The sequence below is a fragment of the Pogoniulus pusillus genome, chromosome 3 (assembly GCF_015220805.1).
Source record: "Pogoniulus pusillus isolate bPogPus1 chromosome 3, bPogPus1.pri, whole genome shotgun sequence".
Classification (NCBI taxonomy): domain Eukaryota; kingdom Metazoa; phylum Chordata; class Aves; order Piciformes; family Lybiidae; genus Pogoniulus; species Pogoniulus pusillus.
In genome coordinates, this window is record NC_087266.1 from 19,035,092 (window position 1) to 19,059,091 (window position 24,000).

The following is a 24,000-nucleotide window of genomic DNA, read 5'->3' on the forward strand; positions in this document are numbered from 1 at the left end:
AAATGCAGGTTTGCAGCGATACAGAGATATCAAGGGAATGAAAGTAAAAGTTGTCAGATTCTTTTTCCAAAATGCTGTGTCATTTAGGTTCACCACTTAATTCACATTTTTTAGCTACAATCTACAGCTTTAATTTTATTGTAAAACACCATTCTATGTTTCCAGCAGGATCATTATTTTGTTGGGTATAAAACTTGTCAGGTTAAAATTAGATACGTTGTTAAGTTTTGCTCTACTGATATCAAAGGAAACCACTTAGGGTGGAACTGGTGCACGGTAACAATGAGCCAGAGTCTCAATATCATTTACAGCACAAGAGTAAGAAATGTTTTCTCTTTGGATGTTGACTTGTTTCCAGATGTTCCTAATTACTTTTCAGATAACACAATAAAAACTAATTTGTATTTTTATTTGCAGATGTTACCAAATTAGTGATTACCATGTGATGTCTGTGTAGCATCAGCTTAGCAGATTTCCTACAGCCATAATTACCAACAGCACTTGCAACTCCTCCTGGCACAGTGTGTTTCAAGAGAAGGAAGGAAGCAGTTTTGCATAAATCATCAGGGGTGACCTTATTGCTGTCTACAACTACCTGAAGGGTGGTTGTGGCCAGGGGGAGGTTGCTCTCTTCTCTCAGGTGGCCAGCTCCAGAACAAGAGGACACAGCCTCAGGCTGCGCCAGGGGAAATTTCAGCTCGAGGTGAGGAGAAAGTTCTTCACTGAGAGAGTCATTGGGCACTGGAATGGGCTGCCTGGGGGGGTGGTGGAGTCGTTGTCCCTGGGGCAGTTCAAGGCAAGGTTGGATGTGGCACTTGGTGCCATGGTCTAGCCTTGGGCACTGTGGTAAAGGGTTGGACTTGATGATCTGTGAGGTCTCCTCCAACCTTGGTGATACTGTGATGGTCTTTAAATAATTTAAATGCAAGGTTCTGAACAAACACCTTGTAAGACCTTAAAGTACTATCATCAATTCATGATCCCTTAGGCAGAGAGCCCACAGCTCAGCAATGCAATTCATAACAGAGTGTTACTTCTGTGTGCTGAATTGCACGAATAAACATGGACCACTGATACAATCATCCTTCCCAAACGGGATATTTCATAAAGTATCTTTTTATTCTTATATAAACTCTTCATTTAGGCTATGCATTACCAAATGTAAATCTTTCAAATCCTGTAGCAACTTGCTTTCAGGGCAGATTGGGAAATCCTGTGCCTCTGGAAGGCATTTAATTAAAGGCAAGGATCACAGACTTAGCACATGCAAGGATCACTTTAGCACATGCAAAACATGCTATTTATTGTCCTTTTCCATAACTCATCTCTAAAAAATTAGTCCATTTGTTAAATAGTGGTTTAGTGGAAATGACAGTGTTTAGTTAATTGGGGGGGGTAGTGGAGGGGAATAAAAGGCAGTTCAATCTCTAAATGAAGGAAATTCCTGAAACTGAGTGGAAACAGTTTTTATTCCTAGAGATACATAATCAAACACATGCCAGAAGCTCTTTGGTCAGTGAAAGGCTATACTTTATTTTCAAGTCTGGTTCCAAACTATACATAATCAAATCACCATTCCGGAGAAACTTTTTCCAGTAGTGTATGCATCCAATAAAAGTAGTTCTATGACTCTAAGCTTCTATTCCTTTTTAAAGAGCTTTGCATTAACTTGTTTGTTCCCCCTTTTTTTTCTTCTTTAGGCCAAAGTAGAAAAAGTATGCAGCTGATGGCTACTTTTCTTGTGCTACAGTCCATGTGCTGCACAAAGGAATTGAAAGGTACAGTTTTCAAAACTGGTGAAACTGGATGATTCAAGTAATTCAAAGTGTGCTTTTAAATAAAATCTTATAATTTAATGCAATATCGTAATATAAATCTTCCCAACATACAGATGATTAATTTCATTCTGGAGGGTCAATGATTATACTACAGTATATGCCTGCAGAAAAGGAAATGGAAGGTATTAATCATATCGATGGCACCTGGTTTCTTTTAAGAGGATGGATGGAGGAAGGAATACTTTGATAATATGATACAAACCCTGAGAATTATAAGAAGTAGTAAAGGATGTTTTATACATCGTAGAATCATTGAATAATTCACATTGCATATGACCTCTGGAGGTCATCTCTTCCTTAAAGCAGAGTCAACTCAGATGTTGGAGAGGTTGTTCAAGCTCTTGCCTAGCTGAGCTTTAACTATCTAAGGATCTTTAATGATCGAGAGCCACCAGTCTAAACTTTTTGAAGGGCAACCTTTACCAGTCTTTAATATAATTTATTTTAGGAATTAAGAAAAAAAAAATCCTTCATGTAACTGATGCCCACTATGAGTCTGCACCTTTTTTGAGGATTGTATTCATGGCTTGGTGTTCTTCACAAGCATACACCATAAAATATTCTGGACAGGATTTTTTAAATTATTTGAGCAGATGATTCTTCACAGAACAATTTTTACCTTTAGCTTTGAGGATTGATGCTGGCTCACTCTGAACCCCACACCTCTCACTTCTGTATGCCCCAGTGCTATAATATCTTTTTAATACAGGGTCTGGAAATTCCCTTTTTATGTGGATGAAGTGAAATATTATCAGCCAGCAAGTTTTTTGATATAGAGCAAACACAAAGGTCTTAAAAGAAGCATGAAATTTGGCCTCCAATGAATCTGGATTGCCCCAGCCACCAACAGATTCCTTGTGCCAAAGCTGGAAGCTTTACACACTGCACAATTTATAGGACATGTAGGAACAGGACAAAGAAACAGACAGGAGAGCCCAGGAAAATTTTCTGTCTCTCTTGAAAATCCTTGACAGAGTTAAAAAATAGTTGTATAATTTTGGCTCCACAGACACCATAAGTCACGTTACACTGTTCTATCAAATGGGAATAGTCCCTAGCAGTAATAGCAAAGTGTTGTAAGAGGTTACTAAGGAAGAGAAGAATTTAAGCAAACATCCGCCAAGGATGGAGTAGATACAGTTGATACTGTAGAGAAAGCTGCAAAGAGACATACTGTGAGGTCCTTGTTTCTAAAGTGCTCCAAATCCTTATTTTCATGTGTGTGATGATATTGCCTCTTTTTTAGTAAAAATACTAAGGCAGGATTTTTCCTACACTCTATATTTGACAAGAGCTAAGTCATAGGTTTCTTAAGAACTCAAAGGGCTCTTTAATGTAGACAATGATAAAGTAGCTTCTAAATCTGCTGTTGAGTGTTTGTATGGTCAATTGCTGTATTACTAGAGTTACCATATAAAGTGCATGGTGGCAAAATTATTAATAGAAGCAGGCAAAAAATACAAATTATGAAGCAATAGTAATTTTTTCACACCACTGCAGTGAATTATTCAAATAGTTTGGTATTTTCAGTGTTGCAACAATACAAGCCATATGGGTATGCATACAAAAAGTGTGCATTCATGCTAAAGCTTGAGTTTCATTTGAGTCATGTGTGTTCATTAAGGAACTGTTTCTGAGATACTATATATTAACAGTGGCTCTAGCAAAAGCACTTGAACAAGGAAATAAGGTTATGGTTTGTTTGCTCTTTCCTACAGGATTCCCTCCCGCCCTTATTACATAAAAAAGTTACGCTTTCCTATAGACAATCAACATACAAAATACTACGGAATGTTAAAGGACTCCTTTTCCTAGTAAGAAACCCTCTTTTCCGGCAAGAGCTTGTGCTGAGGTGTCTATTGGTTCCTTTCTCGGACGTCCCCCCAGAACCTCATGCAGCTGGCGGCGAAGAGTCCCCTTGTACGGGGATGTTCGGCAGCCTGTGTTTGGACAAGCTGGGGCCACTTAGGTACCGTATCTCCTGGCAAAAAGGTCAACAGCGGGAACAAGCCTTTGCGTGCCTCTCGTCACCGGTAACCACTTACGTTATGGATACCGCACCAGGGAGCCAAATCTTACACTGGGACCAGCAGCCACCTACCGCTCACTCCTCGCCAGCCGCATCGGGGCTCTCGGCAACTGGAGTGCCGAGCTGCGCGACGGCCAGCGCTGACGGGAGGCCGGGGCGGGATGGCACCGCGGTCTCCGCTGCCACCACCCATCTCTGCGGCTAGAATCGGGATGGACAACAGCCCCCCACAGGGAGCGCAGAGCCACCACCTCCACCTGCGAGCTCTAGCAATAGACAGCTGCCACTGGCGTGGGGCGGGGCCAGCCTATCCCCTGCTCCTTTCGGGCCCCGTGAGGGTCTGCTGCAGCTGCTGCCGCCGCCGCCCCTGCCCATTGGCTGCCACGGGCCGCCGCGCTGAGGGCACGAAGGCCTCCGGGCTCAGGGCCTCGCCCCTGTGCGTCACCGGCTGGCGGGGCGGCGATTGGCTGCGGCTGCCGCCTCTCTCCTTCTAGCCCGGCGGTGAATGTCGCAGCCGCTTCTCACCGTTGGCGTTTGAAATTCGGCCTAAAATGGCGGCGGCGGCCGGGAGTGGGGCTGAGGCGTCGGTGGCGGCAGCAGCAGCCGCCAGGATGAAGGGGGCGGAGGAAGAGGAGGAGACGGCTCTTGCGGCGGAGGATGAGGAGGACAGGGATGAAGACGGCAGCGGGACTGCCAAAGTGGTGGGCGCGGCGGCAACAGCCGGCAAGGGGGCCGGCGGCGGCGAGAGCGAGGAGGAGGAAGAGGACGTGTTTGAGGTGGAGAAGATCCTAGACGTGAAGACGGAGGGGGTGAGTGCTTGTCGCCGCCGCTTATCAGCGTGGCGTCCCCGGCCTCTGTGCTAGGGCCGCGGCGGGGAACCCTGGGTGGCGCGGCGGCGGGAAGTCCTTCAGGGAGGCTGCTGCGCTCCGCAGTGGCAGGGCTGGCGGGCAGCCCGGCTGGTCCTGACGGGGCCTGGCGACTGCCCTGGGGTCGTGTTTCGCCGCGCTCCCTGAGGCGGTGCGCCTGAGCCGGCAGAGGTTGCTGCCAAAGCGCTGGCAGCAGAGTGGGCCTGAGCGCTCGGCCCTCGCGTGCTCTTCCCTGAGCTGCTGTGCGCGCAGGCAGTGCAGACTGGCACTTTCCTGCGCCTTTCTCTTCTACTTGGACTAGAACCACACAAAAACAGGAGGTCGTTTGCAAGTGTCATTTAACATCTGTTGTGCTTAACTTTGCAAGGAAGCTTTTTGCATCTCACAGCATTAAATAAAGGTATTTCGAGTACAGTCTTTTTAGTTAGTTGTTTTTGTCCACGTTGTTAAACTAATTTTTAGTGTTAGGAATGACTTGCACTGGTGTTTTGATGTAGAGCAAGTGCAGAAATGGACAGGATTGAATATAATGGAGAACGTGGAGATGGTTTCAGGGTATATTTAGTGAGACTCTGTTTACTGGCTTATAAAATGCGTGAATACCTCTTAAAATACTCCAATTAAAATAACTAGCTGTAGCGGTCTTTGAATTGTTTAGTGACAAATATGCCTTCTTTGAAAGCAGAAGGTGTTACAAAAATTGCTAAAACCTCAAATACAAAAAATACATACTTTTACATACTTTTTAAGTTGATTCTGTGTCTGAAAAGTATTTATTTTAGCTAATTTTTGTGTTATTTTAGTCTTCAGTTGATACACAATAGTACAGAATTTTGATAGTTTTCATGGAAAATATCAGGGGTTTGAAACCCTTGGGCTGGAGAGAATTTCTCTGATTTGTGATGCTGTCATGATTGGGCAGTATCTTGCCTGAAACGCCTTGATGGCTTAGGAGGTAATACAGTGTTTATATATAGCTTTTCTTGTGTGAAGTATCTGTCAATATAGTGTCAGGCAGTCAGACTTCAGAAAGCAAGAGGACCCTTTTTTTTTCCCCCTTCAAACCCCAAATCGATGGAACTAAAAATCTGTATTCTGGCAGAGGAGGGAATTCCATGCACTTCTGAAGAATACTGGAATACATCGAGTACTATCTCTTAAAAATGCAATTGGCATATGCTGGTAAAAGGATGTGTTACACCCCCTCTTTTCATCCTCCAAGCAGAGCATTCTGCATCAGGTTCTGACCTATATACACTTGAGCTTTTCCAGACTCTGTCCGAAGTGCAGGTAGCTTTACTGCATACGTGCCCCTAACCCAGCACATGTTGGTTTGTAGATTTGTAGCGTAGACTGCAGTTGCATCATCAGGTCTCCTTTCTGTTGCTCTTAAGTGGGGGGGCAGTTTCCAGCACTTCAGAAACAGTGCAAGGTAGATACTTGCATCCACTCCTCACTTCTGAAGTGGCTGAAAAAGCTGTGTATTACGTTCAAGGGAGTATATTTTACTTAGTCTGCCTTGGACTGGTGGCTTCCAGCTTGCAGACTCCCAAGTCCAAGCAGATACACCAAGTCAGCCACTGTTCAGCACAGCATGAGACCAGTCAGTGTGTTCTTGTGTCACAGTTCAGAAGTGGGAGAGCTGGAGAGCATCACACAGAAGGCCTTTTCCTTCACAGTTGGACTGGAGTGGTAAACCTGCTGATAAATAAAACGTTAACATGTTGTATTTAAAACAAGGAATAAAATTTTGGATATGTTTCCTTGTATAATCTAGAAAGCCTTTAATACTGTACTACAATTATATTGATACAAAAAAGCTTCAATGCAAACAGTTCCATTCCCCAGTGGAAGTAGTTAACCTTGACTCTGCTCTTTAATGATATGGTCCTACCACTTTTCTAGGAGTTGGTTCTAGCCCACCACTAGTTTTCATAGAAGCTACAGCAGTATAAAAACACTTGGAAATGTACTGTTACTGCTTAGAGATACAGAAGAAAGAAAGAAATAAATAATGTTGTCAGGTGAGTATAAGGCTGTGTACATATCTTCAGTACCATGATCAATCTCATCTTCGTTTTAAGCTATGTTTTTTTTAATTGGTCTCCATGTATTGGATGTGGAGTCATTCAGCAGCCAAACAGTCTTGCATTTGCATTGGGCTTTGTTTTATTCAGCTTTCTCATACAAAAAGCAGGACTTTTAACTCATTTTGTACCCTGGGTTACAAGGATGTAATGGTAACTCAGCAGCTAGCTGAAGTCCTGCATCTGAAATGGCATAACCTGCTATCACCAGACAGGTGAGGGCCAGTTGTTTAGGAAGCAGATCTGCAAGAAAGGAGCTGTGAGTCCCCATATAAAAGCAATTTGAACATGAGTCAGCAGTTCTTGCAGCAAAGAAGGCCAACAGCATTCAAGAGTGGAGCCCGCAGATCAAGAGACATGGTTTTTACTCTCAGCACCACTGAAATGTATTAGAAGTACTGTCAAGTTCTGAGTGCCCCATGACAGGAGAGACACAGACATACTTGAGTGAAAGGTTATGAAAATGTTTAAGGTGCTGGAGCCTCAAAGGCTGAAATAGCTGATTTTTGTTCTGCTATTAGAAAAGAGGCAAGGTTGGTCATAGTATCTGTATCTACTTACTGGGAGGATGTAGAGAGGACAGAGTCAGATCCTTCTCGCAGGTGCACAGTGAAAGGATGAGATGCAGTAGCCACAAACTGAAACACGTGGAACTTTGAACAGATACAGTGACTGGGCAAATTTCTGAGCAACGTGGTCTAGTTGGTCCTTTCAGCAGGGCATTTTGTTAGCTCTGGAGATCTCTTATAACCTATTCAGTGACTGTAATAAGAAAGCTACTAGTTTATTTCATGAGTAACTCCATGCTTGGTTACCAGTATAGGATCTTTCAGAGCATTATTAATCTGTTTTTGAAAGAAAGCAATATTGTTTTGCCTTTTCAAAGGTGCTTTTCTTAGTACATTTGCTAATACTTGTTCAGGAATGTCTGCCTTGTCTCGTGTTCCTTAATTTTTTTTTTTTTTCATTTGGACAGTGGCATTTCTTAAATTTGGTGCTTGCTTTTTGTCATAATAGCTGTTTAAAGAAATGCAGGTTTCATCAATAAAGATGACCAGATTGATTTCAAAGGACCTGTTTGTGCTGATTGGTTAAACCTGGTGCAGGAGGTCCTGAGTTGCCACTTGTGTGGCTGTATCAGCAGTGTGCTTAGTCCACGCTCATAAGCCTTGGCAAGTAAGTTCATCTTGAAACAAAAAGTTCAAACTACTTATTTAGGAGAAAGGCAAAATATGATACAGTGGAAAGCACTTTTTAATTGTTTGTTCTTTTTTGGTTTTGTTGTTTGTTTTTTTTTAATAGTGGTAGAACTCATTCTAATCTAGTGAAAGGACAAGAGAGACTAAAGGGTGCAATTTCATCCCCCAGGGAAGTTACATACTGTTGAAACAGCTGGTCTAGGATTTTCATAAGTAATCCTTTACCACAGTATTTGTAACTAACTTGGCTGAGGTGCATTTGTTCAGATTTTGTCTAGATTTAACTTGATTTCATTGTTTGCTTGGGGTTTTTTTCTCTTTTTTTGATATTTGCATTTATTAAAAGAGGCATTGATTACAAATGTGACATAAATTATAAATTCCAATATAAAACTGTATGTATGGTGTTAATGCATTGTAAATGTTAAGATTTTTTTAGCAACTTCCATGGCAAAGAGAAGCAATTCACAAGATAATTTTTTATTAAAAGAAATATTAAAACTGCTTTTAAAAGCAGTTTCATAACTGTCAGAAAATCCATTTTGGTATAGTGACTGGGAATTCACAATTTGTACATAGTAGCTATGGTTCTGAGTATGTTTCAGATATAACCAATATTTTTGATCAAACTACTCCAGCTGCAGGAACATTTTACAGCCTGCTTCGGTAGGTATGTGACACAGATGGAAATAATTCTGGGAATTCTTATGTCAGTGTTAAGTTGAACTCCTATCATATTCACTTCTGTATACACAAACTAATCTATCTACTGACATCCTCAAGAATTGACTAGATGGTGCAGTACTGTGCAGTGTTGTATTAAATGTTGGGTTTTTTTTTCTTTACAGGGTGAAATTCTCTACAAAGTGCGGTGGAAAGGATATACTTCTGATGATGATACCTGGGAACCGGAGGTTCATTTGAAAGACTGCAAAGAAGTGCTGCTTGAATTCAGGAAGAAAATTTTGGACAATAAGCCCAAACCAGTTAAAAAAGAGACACAGGTATGTTTCATCTTCCTGTATCATGTACTGAAGTTTTATTCCCTAGGTGGCCTCTGGTTTCAGTGAGACTATATAAATGGTATATGGTCATTTTAAGTTTGCTTTTCACAACATAACCCCATTTCACTACCCACTTGCCTGTTGCCATGTCCATGAAGCTGGGTACTGCTCAATTCACCCTCCTGCTTTGTGTAGCAGATTGAGTTTTTTGCATGTTAGCCATTACATTGAATTGCAGGAAGGCAGAATGTGGCTTGGTGGTTTGTTTGGGTTCTTTGGTTGGTTTTTTTTGGGTTTAACTGCTCAGTCAGTCTGACTAATGTCTGGGGTTTTTTTTTTTAAACTGATACCTTGCTTCTAGAAAAACTTAAGGTAAATTTCACAAAATCAGGTTGAGTTTTTTAAAGAGAAATAGTTCAGATTTAGTTCTGTTCTGGAAACTGGATGTTGGATGTCTGATTGGTTCACTTCTTGTCTGTTTGTCGATTCTAATCTGAGCAGTTAGTACTGTAATTAGGTAGGTGAGCTTAAAGCTATTTACAAGTTTTGCAGTGTGATGAGGAGCAATGTGTGTTCCAAAATGCACTTCTCCCAAACACCATCACTACTGTTTTTGTACAGTTGGCACCAGAATGATACTGTTTAATGGAGAAAGACATATTTTCTTTTTTTCCCTACCTTTTAGAAATTATCTCTAAATGATGATGTATTTGAAGCAGAATCTGACAGTGACTGGCAAAGCGAAACAAAAGATGATGTTTTACCAAAGAAGAAGAAAAAGAAGTCAAAAGATGGAGAAGATGGAAGTGCAGATGATCTGAAGAAGAAGAAGCCTAAGTCTGCAAAACTCAAAGAAAAAACAGAATGTGAAAATTCCTCAGATGCTTTGGTTTTAGATTCAAAACCAAAAAAAAGGACTTCAGAAACCAAGGAGGATTTAAAGGACCCAAAGAAGCAAAGGAAGGAAGATACTAAAGAAGTTAGGAAAAAGAAGGGAGAACTTAAAGATGTAAAAACAAAGTCTAGAGAAGATTTGAAAGAAAAAAGACCACGAAAAGAGAAGCATGGGGATGTTCAGTTTGACTCAGAATTGAGTACTCTAGACAATGTCTTTTTTCAAGGTACTGAAAATGAAAATTCAGACTTAAATTGTGAAAACAAAGATGTGAAGCAAAATGAGGAGAGACTGGAACAGCAAATTGCTGAAACAGATTCCATTGCTGATGGGCATCTTGATGAATCAGCAAATAATGATGATAGCATGGATATTAAGGTTAAAAGAAAAAATAAAAAAATTCAAAAACCCGAAGATTTTAAAGAGGAAGAAAGGAAAGTGGATACTCAGGATGCCTATTTAGAGAAGAAAAGCATGCACAGAAAGCAAAAAGGGCAAGAAAAAGTAAAAACAGTACCGATAGAGTTGGAGAAAGCATCACTTGCTCCTTCACCAGTGCACAGGGGTTTGAAATCAAGTGCTGATGAAAAAGGCCGCAAGTCCACCGATTCAGCTGGAGAGGTAAGCAGTGTTAAGGCATTGGGGTGGGAGCTGGGGATTAAATCTAATATCTTTCAGGTTCAGATATATCAAAGGGATACAGTTCATGATGACAAAAAAATAGGAAAGTTATGAGCTGGATTAAACTTAAGAAAGGCCAACTGCACAGTGTGTAGGGGAGACTGAAAAATTTCTAGAGTCTGAACACTATCAAGGAGAGAAGGGTGTCTTTAAGTGTGAAAGTACACATTTCTGCTGTTTGTATGCTTAACTAGAATGAAATCTCCTGTTCCTCTAAAATGTGTTGCCATTTTTTCGGTTTCATTCCTCCCCATTCTTCAACAGTTGCCTCAGCTTGACTTCTTTTTACTTGTGTAGTAAGTTTTTTTAGTCTTTAGCAGCTGTCTATCCAAGACTACACAATGAAGTGCACTTTTGAGTTAAAGCACACACTTGATCTCTCTCAAAAGCCAGCCTCTCCCTTGTACCTTATGTGCATTAGCACCTGAGAACTGGAATGCCAGAATTGCTTTTAAACAGAAGTCTTGCAGATAAGTGTGTAGTTGGCTTCTCTAAATGCCTTGTTTTCTTGGTATGGTTTCATATTAATTACAAATACTACGCCTGTTATAAGAAATGAGCTGGGCAAATACTAGAAACTAGAAACTTTTTTCTTAGTTAACACATTAATGTTTTAAGAAAAGCAGGTTAGTAAAGGTAAAAGAAAAAAATAATGGAGACACTATTTTTTTTAATGTTTCTGAGAATAGAACTTCTTTCAGCTGCTTCAAACTACTCCAATAACAGTGCAGTTTGTGAACTGGCTGCTCAGACAAACCTCTTTCTGATTTGTAACAGGATTGCAGCCAAAACACCTTAATACTCAACTGGGTTATGTGCCTCTTAAGGAAGTTGATTTTGAGGTAGAGAATTTTCTGGCATAATCTGAGTAGAGTTACACAAAATAACTTTTTTTTTTTGCAAGAGGTTAGCGATGAAAGCTTTTGTGAACAAGGTAGAGAAATTACTATGGATCATGTGCCAGATTCAGAAAAGTTGTTAAATGAACAGAAAAAACAGGGCCTTCTGTTAATTTTCTTGCAGTTCAAGTCTATAGCATTCATAAGAGAGACATCAGCAATGACAATGAGAAAAATCTTTGGAATTCTCATTTATTTGCCAGTAGTATAAAAATCCTGTTGTCCCCAACATGAGGACACAGCAGGTGAAAATTGGTTTGATTATGCTTCTTCAGCCATAACTCTCAGTAAGTTGTCTGTATGCCTTTCTTGTGGTTGTGCTCCATGGAAATTCATGCTCCAGGGTACTGAGAAAGGATGTAAGGTGTTATGTTCTTTGTTGTTTTTTACAGTCTAGGAGGCTTATACAATGTTTTCTGTGCCCAGTTAATTATTCTCCAGAGCAGCTATCAATTTAATATATTGAGAATGTTTTTGGCACAGAGTTCTGGAGGTGTCTTTGTGTTCACTTAATTTTTGGCCCAAGCAGATGATTCTTTTCAAACAAAATTGCTGCCTGTTCCAGCTACTTGCCTTTCCTTGCATAGCTCTGATTATGGAACGCTCTCACGTTGATTTATAACACAGTATTCTCTGGAGTCAGTTTGCGTGCTCAGCCATTCTTTCATTTTGATTTACCTCTAAAAATAAACATGTGGTGTATGTTGTGAATCTGATCAGTATTGGAAATCTGGAAGAGAATTCAGGATTACTGATTTTAACAGCCTCTCTGAGTACAAGTGTGTGGTATCCCTTTAATAAGTTACAGATTTCCTCCTAAATACTGGGCACCTGCAGTGGTTAATGGCTATCTGTGCTACTTGTTAATTATGTCACTGATCAAAAGCTGAGGTTTTGTGGGAGGGAGGTGATAAAGACATTTAAATATCTTATCTCTGCTAATATCTTGTGATAAACCAAATCTGTTTTAATTAAAAGTTTTTCCTATGTTAAAGATATGGTAGCTTTAAATGATATACTCAGTCTGCAGTACTTGTGGAGACTTCTTGTGGGGCAATTTTTCAGAAAGCCATTGCTCTTCCACATACCAGGTTAATGTTGGGGGCTGATACAAAGCCATGCCAAGGAGCCTTGTCCCATCTACTCTGCAGTTTGGAATTTGCTGGCTGAATGAAGAGAGGGCATTACAGGAGAAAGGCAGCCTTTGGTGGAGGCAGTTGAATGCTGTTTAGGTGAATTTGATTATATATCTACATCTACCATATTTTTTTCTGTGACACTGAATGTTGCTAAGCCCAGTCTTCTCCACAGATATAGCGGGTTTGGGTGAATTTTGCTGATTTTTATTATTGGAGTGGTGAAAGGAATTAATTTTACTTTTTTATTTTCTCTCCCACTTTGATTTGATCTCTGTTCACAGTCTCAGGAGAAAGAAATAAAGAAAATTGAAACAAAAGAAAAATCCCAAAAAAGAGAGACTGAAAAAGAAGAAAAGAGCAGGAAAGAACAAAATGCCCTAAAAAGTAAGAGAAAAATCTGTTTAGAAGATATGTCTTTTTTTCTGCAAGGGTGGATGTTGTGTAGTTTTGTAAGATATCAGAAACAAGAATGTCTGTTTTTATTGTAGATGGCAAGCATCTACTTTATTAATAGCTGCTTCATGAGAATGCTGTGTGTCCTCACATAAGGATTTCCATGTTTTTCCATGCTTTATAAAGTTTTTATAGACAAGTTAACATTTTGATCTTTTCTGTTTACTATTATCAGCTATGGATGTGGCGGTGATCTTTTTTTCAGGGGAGCATGTCCATGTGTTGGCTGTTTTCCAGAAGTGCTCTGATGATGTGTACACACTTTTTCTATGTTTAGAAAGGCTAGTAGAGGTTCCCATCAGACAAACTTCTTGCCCCTGGCTTTAACCACTGTATGTAGTAATATACAGCCCTTAAAATATCAGCAGAACTGGATGATTTGATACATGAAAAAATGTCTATGTTTCTATACTAAATAGTATAATGGAGTATTAATATTATCACTTTTGATCTCAGTAAGTTTCTGGATGGCTTTATTTAGGATAAATTTCCTGGTAAGGAATACTCCATTGAGGATGAACTGAGGAAAACTAGGTAACTCCACCTTTGACAGTCATAAATGGCTAAACACAAGATGCTATGATGCTTCAAATTACTGCTGGTAGAGGAACCAATTTCACTGGAAGTAGCATAGATGTTCACAGTGCCTAAGGAAAGTAACCACAAAGTGAGTGACTGTTGTTCTTTAAACACAGCATGTGTCCTTTATCTGTTCATCACAGATAATAAACCATATTTTTAAGGTAGTAATTTCTGCATAATTCCAAACTGCATTTCTTAAAGAGGTGGTACCATGTTCAAAGTAGTCAGAACCCAGACTTGCCAGGGTAGCTGGAGGTGAGCTAGCTCAATTTTTGACTTATGTTGTTAAGCTTACTGCTTCACTTCAACAATGATTAACTTGGAGAAAGAGAACAGAGCTTTTTTGCATGCACTCTGGCCACTCTCTAAAACTTTGTTATGCAGTCATCTTTAGTGGCTCAAGAAGTCAGTCTTCATACCTGCCTTAACGTTCTAGGCTTTAAGGACTTGAAAAGTGCATTTCAAATGTTGAATGTAGTCTCAGAAGAAAAAAGTGAATACTCTCAGAATAACTGCAAAAGAGAGGAATCTTTGCTAGAATATAAATTCATAGAAGAATTAAAAGACAGCAAGGTGTGCAAGGAAAGAAGGAACATAAGAAATGAAACAGAGACATAGACTTACATTGCTGCAGAAGGTGATTGAGAAGTAGTGGATGTGTGTCAAATGGAAAATTCTGGTGAGCAGTAGAAAAAAAAGGCAGAGGAAAAGTTGAGCACTGGCCATTCCTGCTTGCGTCTCTCAGTGCTCCAAATCATGTCTGCAGGAGCCTGAAATGATGTTTCCTTTTGAAACTCCCTGTAACTTTTCAGTGTATTTCCAGTGTGTTTCTGCTATACAGTAACAGTGTTGTGCATCATTTAACTCAGCCTAATTTAGTACAGCTAACAAGCAAACAGTTTGAAGTTAAAGCATTTTATGTCTAACACAACATTCATTGTTTGGAACTATTCCACACTGATTCTAGAGTCCGTCTGAATGAAAAATAGTAGTACGTCAAGCTGCTGATCATTGAAACAGTGGCTAGCAGTGAATGGTTTGAAAATGTATGAGTTACTTGTTACTTATTACTCTATTTTATTCTTCCTTTCCATAAAATCAAATACATGATAGATGGCAAGCAACAAGTCCTGAGTTTGGGTATGGACATGCAGTTAGAATGGCTGACACTAGAAGACTTGCAGAAGCATCTTGATGGGGAAGACGCAAATCATGTGTCAACAGAACCGATATCAAGTAGTGAGTATTTGCTGGGAGGAAGGGATATTTCTTAGCTGGCATTTCAAAGCAAAATATCCTATAAATGCATTGAATTTATTTTCTAGCTCACTTGAGGGATGCTGTTAAAAGTGGAGATTATATGACAGTAAAGATGGCACTTTCTTCAAACGAGGAGTATAATCTGGACCAAGAGGTAATTTTTTTTCCGCTATAGAAGTTTTGGGGGAAGGAGGGAAGAGTATAGATTTGCATTATTTGAAAAGATTTCCCCACTTGCTAGCAGCAGATTTCTGTCTCACCTTGGAAAAAATGTGCAAGGTGAGGAAAGAGTTTGAGGCTGCAATATTCATTACCATTTTTATTCCCAAAAAAAAAACCCAGGGAGGTTGTAGCCAAGTGTGGGTCAGTCTCTTCTCCCAGGCAACCAGCAACAGAACAAGGGGACACAGTCTCAAGTTGTGCCGGGGGAGGTATAAGCTGGATGGCAGGAGAAAGCTCTTCACAGAGGGAGTGATTTGCCATTGGAATGAGCTGCCCAGGGAGGTGGTGGAGTCGCCATCACTGGAGATGTTCAAGAAAAGACTGGCTGAGGTGCTTAGTGCCATGGTCTCCTTGACTGGATAGGGCTGGGTGCTAGGTTGGACTGGATGATCTTGGTCTCTTCCAACCTGGTTGATTCTATCATTCTATGAAAACCTGATAGAAGTAAAGTTTAATAGAAGCATCCCAGTAGCTGGAATTACAGCATGTTTTCTCAGTGGATTTAACTGAATATTAAATTTATAACTTTGTCACTGTGTAAGGAATGATGGTACCTGTTGGATCAAGTGGCTAAACTATGTATAACATCTATACATGCAGAAAACCCCACAATGTTTGTGTTTTCTGTTTGACTGGGACAGCTTTACTCCATATTTTTTGTTTGTTTTTTTTTTTCTACCAGTTCTTCATTAGCTTCATTCTTACATTCTTTGAAGGAATTATTTTCCTGTCAAACAGCACTGTGGTTCCACTTTTGAGGATTAAATCTCTGAGATCAGTGCTTTATGTGGCATTTTGAGATCTATACATTATGCTAAGAATTCATAGCATAGTCAAAAAGATGATGAATGAACTACTGAGGCATGCTGGTGTTCCTTGAATTATAGCACCTAGTGGAGAATACAAGAATCAGTGAGGAGATTTAACCACTTCCAGAAATATCTCTATACCTACACTGATCAATTTCAGCAGCAGTGTTATTCTTCTAGTGGCTAGTGATTTCTTTTTCCACTGTTTTTCTGTGTTCCCCAGTTTCAAATACATTGCTGACTTTCTTGCTGGTTCATTTTGGTTTTCTTCTTTGCTCTGGTCCTTGAGATGATAAGTGTTTTGCAGATTACAGAGCTGAGAGCATGGGTGTGATGGTTTGGGTGTTCCCCTCTTCCCCAGACTTTAGAAATCACCCAGACTAGGCTCAACCGGCTCTGGAAATGTGAATGAAACTATTTATTTACAGCTAGCACAATATACAAGCAGATATTTACAATGTATACAGTTATATACAGAAATATACAAAGTAAAAGGTAATACAGAAACACAACTCCCCTCTCAGAAACCTGAGTCCCCAGGAGGGACTCTCAGCCACCCCTGCACTTTCCCCCTGCCCCTCTCAACCTTACCCCGGTCCTAAGGAAGAATAGAGGTTTGGCCAAAAGGTTAAGAAGCAAAGTGGGTTAGGCCAAATGGAAGGTGAGGTTAGGGAGAGGCAGAGAGTGAGAAAATGGCGAGAGTGTTATCTAATGTTTTCATTTCTTCTTCCCAAACTCCTTAGCAAGACTTCTGAGGGAAGCAGACATCCTCAGCCTGTAATCTACTTTTTCTCACCAGAACATTCTAGCTTGCTTCAAACTAGCACAATGGGGTTTGCAGACAAGAGAAGTGGGAGGTGGTGGTTTGTGGGTATCTGTCAACTGTGTAAATTCTTCTCTCAGGAAGAGGAGTCTTTGCAAAACTTGTTGATGCAGTTGCAGTTTTTTCTTTTGGCAGCTCTGATTTATCTTGAAGTATATTTTTAAGTCAATTTAAAACATTTTTTAATGATAGCGGTTCTTTCTTCAGGACTCCAGTGGAATGACTCTAGTAATGCTTGCTGCTGCTGGTGGGCATGATGACCTTCTCAGAGTCCTCATCAGGAAAGGAGCTAAAGTTAATGGTAGACAGAAAAATGGAACAACTGCACTGATACATGCAGCTGAAAAGGTAAAGGTTGGCTTGGTTATTGCTGTATTTGTGGCTCTTGCCTCTCATATGTTAAAGTGGTACAGACTTTTTTTTTTTGAGTGCAGGATATTGCAGGATGACATTAACTGCATAATTTCAACAGCTGTGGTTATGGTAATGTAGATAAATTACGATCACAAACTACCTTGAGAATATCATAGGGCTACCTATAGTGGAAGTGGAGGCAAAGACTGACTCTGAATCTGTCATGAAGAGCTGAAGTGCTCATGTTAAAATTGCTTGCTGTGGTCTCTGGATCCAAATTTGGGAGACTTTGAGAGCAAATCTCTGAGCAGAGCTTACTGTTGGGAGATGGAGATGGTGGCAAGCTCGAGACCAATTAGAGCAGTAAGTTAGAGTATGTTTCATCCGCGTGCTCTTCAAGCTGGTTGCTGTTTTTTGCCCTGTACAATAGATACAAGGGCAAAATGGAGCTTGATTCCGTTTTGGTGATTAATTCAGACAGACTGTTTTCTTCCTGTGATGTTCACTATTGCAAGATACAGGGGGGGAGAAGTAAGAATTGTGATGACTCTGTAATTGCCTGAGTCTGCATTGCTCTTTGTTAGCCACAGGAGAGAACAGTTTAGTTACGTTATACATCATGCTTTGGATTTTGCTGATAGATTTTTAAATGCATGTAGCATTTTATTCTGAAATAAAACCAGAGTATTTTCTACTTACTACTTTTGATGGCCAGTTTTACTGTGTGTTTGTGGTTGTTTTTTTTCCCCAGAATTTTCTAACAACAGTAGCTATTCTTCTGGAAGCTGGAGCATATGTGAACGTGCAGCAGAGCAGCGGTGAAACGGCTTTAATGAAGGTAAATTTCATGTTTGCCCTGACACTGCTTAATAGTAAAAGTTGTTTTGCAAACTAATAACACTTAAACATTTGTAGAGCTCATTTAGAGAACCCATAATGTATTTGAAATACTAATGCTACTCTAGGCAGTGTTTGGATACTTTTTAAAAATGTATTGTTATATCTGTGATCTAAACAATAAAAGCAGGTGCCATCAGTATATAGTGCTGTCTGTGACTCCTCATCATTTTCCATTGTTTGGCTTAAAGAGATGTAGATGTGGTCTTAAAACTGAAATAATCTGGATGTCAGCAGGAAGAGAAAAAAAATGAGAAAGCAGAATCTTTCGCTTGAGTGCTGCTGTAATTGATTCCTGTCATTTCATTGAAGGCTGTAAATAAGTCACCCATCCTGATGACCATTCTCTCACCTTTACTCACCTATCACAAAGCAGATTCCTATTCTTTTTTGTTGACATGGTAATGGGAAAATGTTAAGACCTTTCAAACAGTCTGCTCTTGTTAGTTTTTTGCTTGTTTATATAAAATAATTTCTCCCAAGTTCCCTTTCCTGATAAGTCTGCAATGTTTTTATGTAGATTGATTAAGGTACTTTGTTTGCAGAAGAGATCATGGAAGTTTTTCTGTCCAAGTCAATGTTGTGTTGTTTCTCTTCCGTCTTCTGCAAAGCTTAACAAGTATGGGGAATTTACATAATGTGCTTGTGATTTCCACAGCAGCTTCAGTCCAAGATCTCTTCATAATTTGGCTTCCTCCACAAACCACAGTTTTGATCTTTGTTGTTTTTGAAGATTTGATACACACCTGGGCATACTTTCTAATTGGGAGCCTCCATTATCATATTCTGGATATTGGGTTTGCTGTCCAGATAAACTTTTCCAGTAACTCTAAGTTCAGCCATGTATAGATAAACGTATACATGTGTTTATCAAGTCACTCTTGCTTAACCCTAGAGTTGGATCATACTTTTTAAAAGCCAAATTTGTTAAAAAAATAATGAAAATTCTGACACACAATTCCTTTCCCAGAGGTGGTGTGTGATTTCTGGAGGGGGTTTGTGTTTGGACAACAAAGTGAGTTTGTTTATGCATTGAAAAGCACAGGTGAAAGTTCAGAGCAGAGGTAAATTGCAGAAATTAACTTCTGAAAGGCCTCATGAAGATATGAGGTTTTATCTTCTTTTCCAATTTTTCTGAATGGCACATTTGAAAGCAAGCAACAAGAGCACATGCTTACATTCTTCAAAGTAAAGCTTTCTTTAGACTTTCCAGTATCTTTGTCAAATGTTTGGCTGACATACCCCAACATTCTTGCTGTAAGTAAAGTTGAACAGCCTTTGATGCTGAAGCAGGTTTTCACAGATTCATAAAATACCAGGTTGGAAGAGACCTCAAGGATCATTTAGTCCAACCTTTCAGGGTAAGAACATAGTTTAAATGAAATGGTCCAGACCCTGTCAAGCTGGGCCTTGAAACTGTCTGATGTAGGGGAAGTTCATAGCAGTCATTGTCTAACGTTGCCAAGTAACAAACTGGGACAAATTCTGGTAACTTGCTGTACCCTTGATGGACCATTTGAATGAGTATTCCTAGAAAAAGATAACTTGAAGTGTTCCTTTAGTCACTGTTAGTACTTCTGCAGAAACTGTTTATTCAGGTAAACACTTGCAAGAAAGTTTTACAGTTAGTAAACTCCAGCAGGTATTTTCAGAGAACTTCTGTGTTTGTTTCTTCTTGTGTGTTGCCTAGCAAACACCTCAGCCTGTTTTCTGAATTATGACTCATTTTGGATTTTAATTCATTTCTACTTACTCCAATGTTTGGCTCTGTTGTAATGGAGAACTACTTATTTTTGTCCTTCCTTCCATCATCTCGCTTTCTGCACAGGCTTGTAAAAGAGGGAACTCTGATATAGTGCAGCTTATGATTGAAAGCGGAGCAGACTGTAACATTTTGTCAAAGCATCAGAACACCGCCCTGCATTTTGCTAAACAGTGTAATAATGTACTGGTATATGAGCAGCTCAAGAGTCACTTGGAAACGTGAGTAAACTCTACTTTGAAGTTTGTTCTGCTGAAGTTTACATGTCATCATTTTAGTTTAAATCAAAGGGAAAAGGGAGAGATTTAAGGGAAAAACAGCTCTTGATACAATCAGAGAGCTAATAAGTGGTGGTGAAACGAAAATTAGGCAAGCTAACAATTACCAGACTTGAGTAAAAAGATGAAAGGGAGGAAAAAAGATTTGCTAGAAGTGAAACCTTCCTTAGACCAGAAATGTAACAATTAGGAAAACTAAAAAGTGTATAAGCACTGGAGAGATGAATGTAATTAGGGCATGCTAAATAAATACATCTTGCTAAAAATAATTTTTAAAATTAGAAACAAAACAACAACAAATGAAAACACCTTGAAAAGTTGGTGCAGACAGAGTGTTGTCAGACCCTTAAATGTTAGCTGAGAGTGGTAGGGGTAAGTCTTTCATGCTAGTAGATCACTGACATAAAAATCTTCATTATGCAACAGAGTGAAGAGTAGTGCAGTGTATGTGTTAGTAAACATCCCTGACACTTGGTCATGTAAAAAATACTGAGCTGATGCATGTAGGTGCTAAATGGAGACAGTATAAAGAGAAGGAACAAGCTCTTCAAATGCTGGTTTAGAGGAATAGTGGTACTTTAAAGTGTCAGAGCAGAAAATAGTAACTAGCAATCTGCAGTTGAAGAAGACTCAAGGAGGGTCTTGGAGTTTCTGCAGCAGGTGAGATTTTGCTTTGAATGCATAGTGAGTGCTGGAAGGACACTGCCACGGCGCAGTAGTCACAGAAATGTTCAAGTTGGAAAAGACTCGGGATCACCAAGTCCAACTGTTATCTTTACTCTGTGAGGTTCACCCTGAATCATATCCCTAAGAACCAAATCCAAACGACTTGTAAACACATCCGGGGTTGGTGACTCAACCACCTCCCTGGGCAGCCCATTCCAATGCCTGACCACTCTTTCTGTGGAAAAAAAAATAATCCTAATGTCTAGTCTAAACCTATCCAGTTGCAGCTTGAGGCCATTCGCTCTTGCTCTATCACTGATTACCTGTGAGAAGAGACCAGCACCAGCCTCTCCACAATGTCCTTTCAGGTAGCTGTAGACAGTGATGAGGTCTCTCAGCCTCCTCTTTTTCAAAGTAAACAGCCCCAGGTCTTTCAGTTCCTGCTCGCAAGATTTATTCTCCAGGCCCTTCACCAGCTTCATTGCCCTCCCCTGTACTCACTTGCAGCACCTTAACATCCCTCTTGTATTGAGGTGTCCAAAACTAGACAGACTACTTGGAAGTGTGGCTGCACCAGAGCAGAGTACAAGGTGATAACCACCTCCCTACTCCTGCTGGACACAACATTTCTAATACAAGTCAGGATACCACTGGCTTTCCTGGGCACACTGCTCATATTCAGCTACTTGTCAATTACAATCCCAAGTCCCTTTCAGCTAGGCAGCTTTCCAGCCACACCTGCCTAAGCCTGTAGCATTGCTTGGGATTGTTGTGGCCCAAGTGCAGGACCTGGCAATTTGGCCTTGTTGAAGCTCACGCCATTAACACTGGCCCATCAGTCCAACCTATCCAAGCCCCTCTGCAGAGCCTCCCTACCCTCATGATAATCAACACTGCCACCTAACTGGGTATCATTTGCAAACGACTGGTAACACACTCTGTCTCCATCAAGGTCATCAGTAAAGATGTTAAACGGAAGTGGTCCCAACACTGAGCCCTAGGGGACACCACCTTGTGGCCAACCACCAGCTGGATTCATCTCCTTTGGGCCCTTTTATCCAGCAGAGCTGTGCATGTCCGAGCTGTGCTTGTCCAAGCTGTGAGCAGCCAGAGAGAGAATTCTGTGGGGAACAGCATCAAATGCTCCTTGAAAGTCTAGGTATACAATATCCACAGCCTTTCCCTCATCCTATAGTTGGGTTTATCAGGCAGGACCTGCCCTTCATAAACCCATGCTGCCTGGGCCTAATCCCCTGGTTGTTCTCTATAGGGCATGTAATAGCCCTCGAGATGACCTGCTGTATGACCTTCCCTGGTACCAAGGTCAGACTGACAGGTCTGTAATTTCCTGGATGCTCCTTTTTTCCTTTCTTGTAGACAGGCATCACATTTGTTGCCCACCAGTCACAGTAACTGGGACCTCCCAGCTTAGCCTGGACTTCAGGTAAATAATGGAGAATGGCTTGATGAGCACATGTATCAGCTCCTTCAGCACCCTTGGGTATAGCCTGTCCGGCCCCACAGACTTGTGTGGGTCTAAGTGACCTAGCACATCACTGACCAATTCCTCATTTGTTGTGATGACCTCATGCTGGTTTTTGCAGAGCTAATGTGTTCTGATCGAGTTTCATATTGGGAGAAAAGTATGGTGATGCCCATGTTTTTATTGCAGTGAGGTACCATAGGTCACTGCACTGGACTAAATGTCCTGAGCAAATGGAACATTTAAGAAATGTTTTCTTCTTACAGGAAGTTAAAGGGGAAAGTGCTAAAAGCATAAAAACAAAAAGTAATTTTTCAAGCACAGGAAACTTAATAAATGGAGCAGAGACAGTTGAGTGGTTAAATGGAGTATGTGGCTTTTTTCCAAAGGAAGGAAATTTGTGAGTTAAGGTTTTTGAATATAGCAGCAAGCTTGCAGGTACAGATGATCTGGTATCTGCTGCTTGGTGTGTTGATACTGAAACTTTGCAACTCATTCACCGTTTGATGCCTTTTCCAGTTTGTGTCCTGTTTTAAATGTGCCACCTTCAGTTTCAGCTAACCCGAAAAGGGAGTTTTGAAAGGTCTTGAAGATCCAATTTTCTCACTGAACAGCAGCTGAAATTAAATATTGATAAATGCAAAGTGACTGTGGTAACATCAACTATACAGAAAGTAACACAGCTCTTGCCAGTTGAGAAAGCTTCTGGGTTTTTTACCTGGGAAGAACAGTTCACTGCTTGTCAGTCAAAAAGGAAGACAGAATAGTAGTAGCAAAGCTGAAAATAAACTCTGAGTCCATGATAGTGGTGTTGGGTTGACAGTTTGACTTGATGATTCAGCCTTCATGATGTTATAATTCTGCATCTGTCTCTGAATGCTCTAAACCTTGGGACAGATTAAATGGTCAAAATGTAAAATTGGAGTGCAGCAACAGAACAGAGTATCTTAAAGCCATGAGGCCAGCCCTGCAGGCCATCCTCTTAAATGCTTTAGTGATAGGCTTGAAACAGAGGAATATTTTTGCACAGAAAAGCTGAAGTACAGATCTTGTTGCAGAATGCTGCGGTCACAAATGTATGGGATTAAGTAGATCCAAGGAGAAATGCGATTTGACTGCAGTCTAGTTTTGGATGCCTCTAAATCAGATTGCTGAGAACTAAACAGTTGACCTTTTTGATACCTTGTCCTAGTTTTGTCTGGTGTCTGGAAACTGGGCTGGATGGGCTTCCAGGCTTGCTTTGGCATGGCAATTCCTGTCACTTCTTTCCAGTCAAACACTTAAGTTCTAGATTCTGCAGATTGTATTCTCAGCTAGCTTGGAGGGGAAGTGTGCTCTTAATAGCTCAAAAAGCTACCAAGCTGAAAGAGTTCTTAAAGAGGGTCTTTTAAAACCCATTTGTGCAAGTACAGTTTCTGAAGAGAATTACTTAGGAGCCTGCTTGTTAAGGTGCTAAATACTGTTGGTTAATGTGGTCTCTTTTTGAAGGCTAGGCTGCTCAGTTAAACCCTCCTCACTCCCCCAAAAGACAAATCCAACCAGCAAAAAAAAAAAAAACAACAAAAAGGCAATTTGGCTGTGTAGTGGTAGTGCTGCTACTTTTCCACTTCATTGTTAAGACTTTAATTGGAAACTGCATTTTTGCAGTAGTATTGCCAGTGACTCTATTTTTACATTGTACTTGCAGTGTAGATGATAAATCAGCTGTGCTGGGCAAGTGTTTGTCTTTCTATCCAGCCTCTAGATACATAATGGTGGTTTTGGAGACATATTT

At 40.4% G+C, this 24,000-nt stretch overlaps 1 protein-coding gene and 1 long non-coding RNA gene across 3 annotated transcripts in view; one reads left to right on the forward strand and one right to left on the reverse strand.

Annotated features, from left to right (window-relative positions):
- MPHOSPH8 (M-phase phosphoprotein 8) overlaps positions 1-24,000 on the forward strand; it is a 35,311-nt gene that overhangs the window by 5,820 nt on the left and 5,491 nt on the right. For both annotated transcript variants that reach the window (XM_064171469.1, XM_064171477.1), the window contains exons 2-11: positions 1,701-1,778; positions 3,557-4,676; positions 8,868-9,023; positions 9,709-10,539; positions 12,919-13,021; positions 14,786-14,911; positions 14,998-15,086; positions 16,994-17,134; positions 17,892-17,978; positions 19,866-20,020. In XM_064171469.1, coding sequence (XP_064027539.1) covers positions 4,419-4,676; positions 8,868-9,023; positions 9,709-10,539; positions 12,919-13,021; positions 14,786-14,911; positions 14,998-15,086; positions 16,994-17,134; positions 17,892-17,978; positions 19,866-20,020 — 1,946 coding nt within the window. In that variant the 5' untranslated portion in view covers positions 1,701-1,778; positions 3,557-4,418. The remainder of the gene's footprint in view (positions 1-1,700; positions 1,779-3,556; positions 4,677-8,867; positions 9,024-9,708; positions 10,540-12,918; positions 13,022-14,785; positions 14,912-14,997; positions 15,087-16,993; positions 17,135-17,891; positions 17,979-19,865; positions 20,021-24,000) is intronic.
- Positions 1,111-4,380, reverse strand: LOC135190302 (uncharacterized). Its single transcript, XR_010308477.1, has 2 exons — positions 3,940-4,380; positions 1,111-3,819 (listed from the first exon to the last, which is right to left on the reverse strand). It is a non-coding gene; the product is annotated as an uncharacterized LOC135190302 (long non-coding RNA).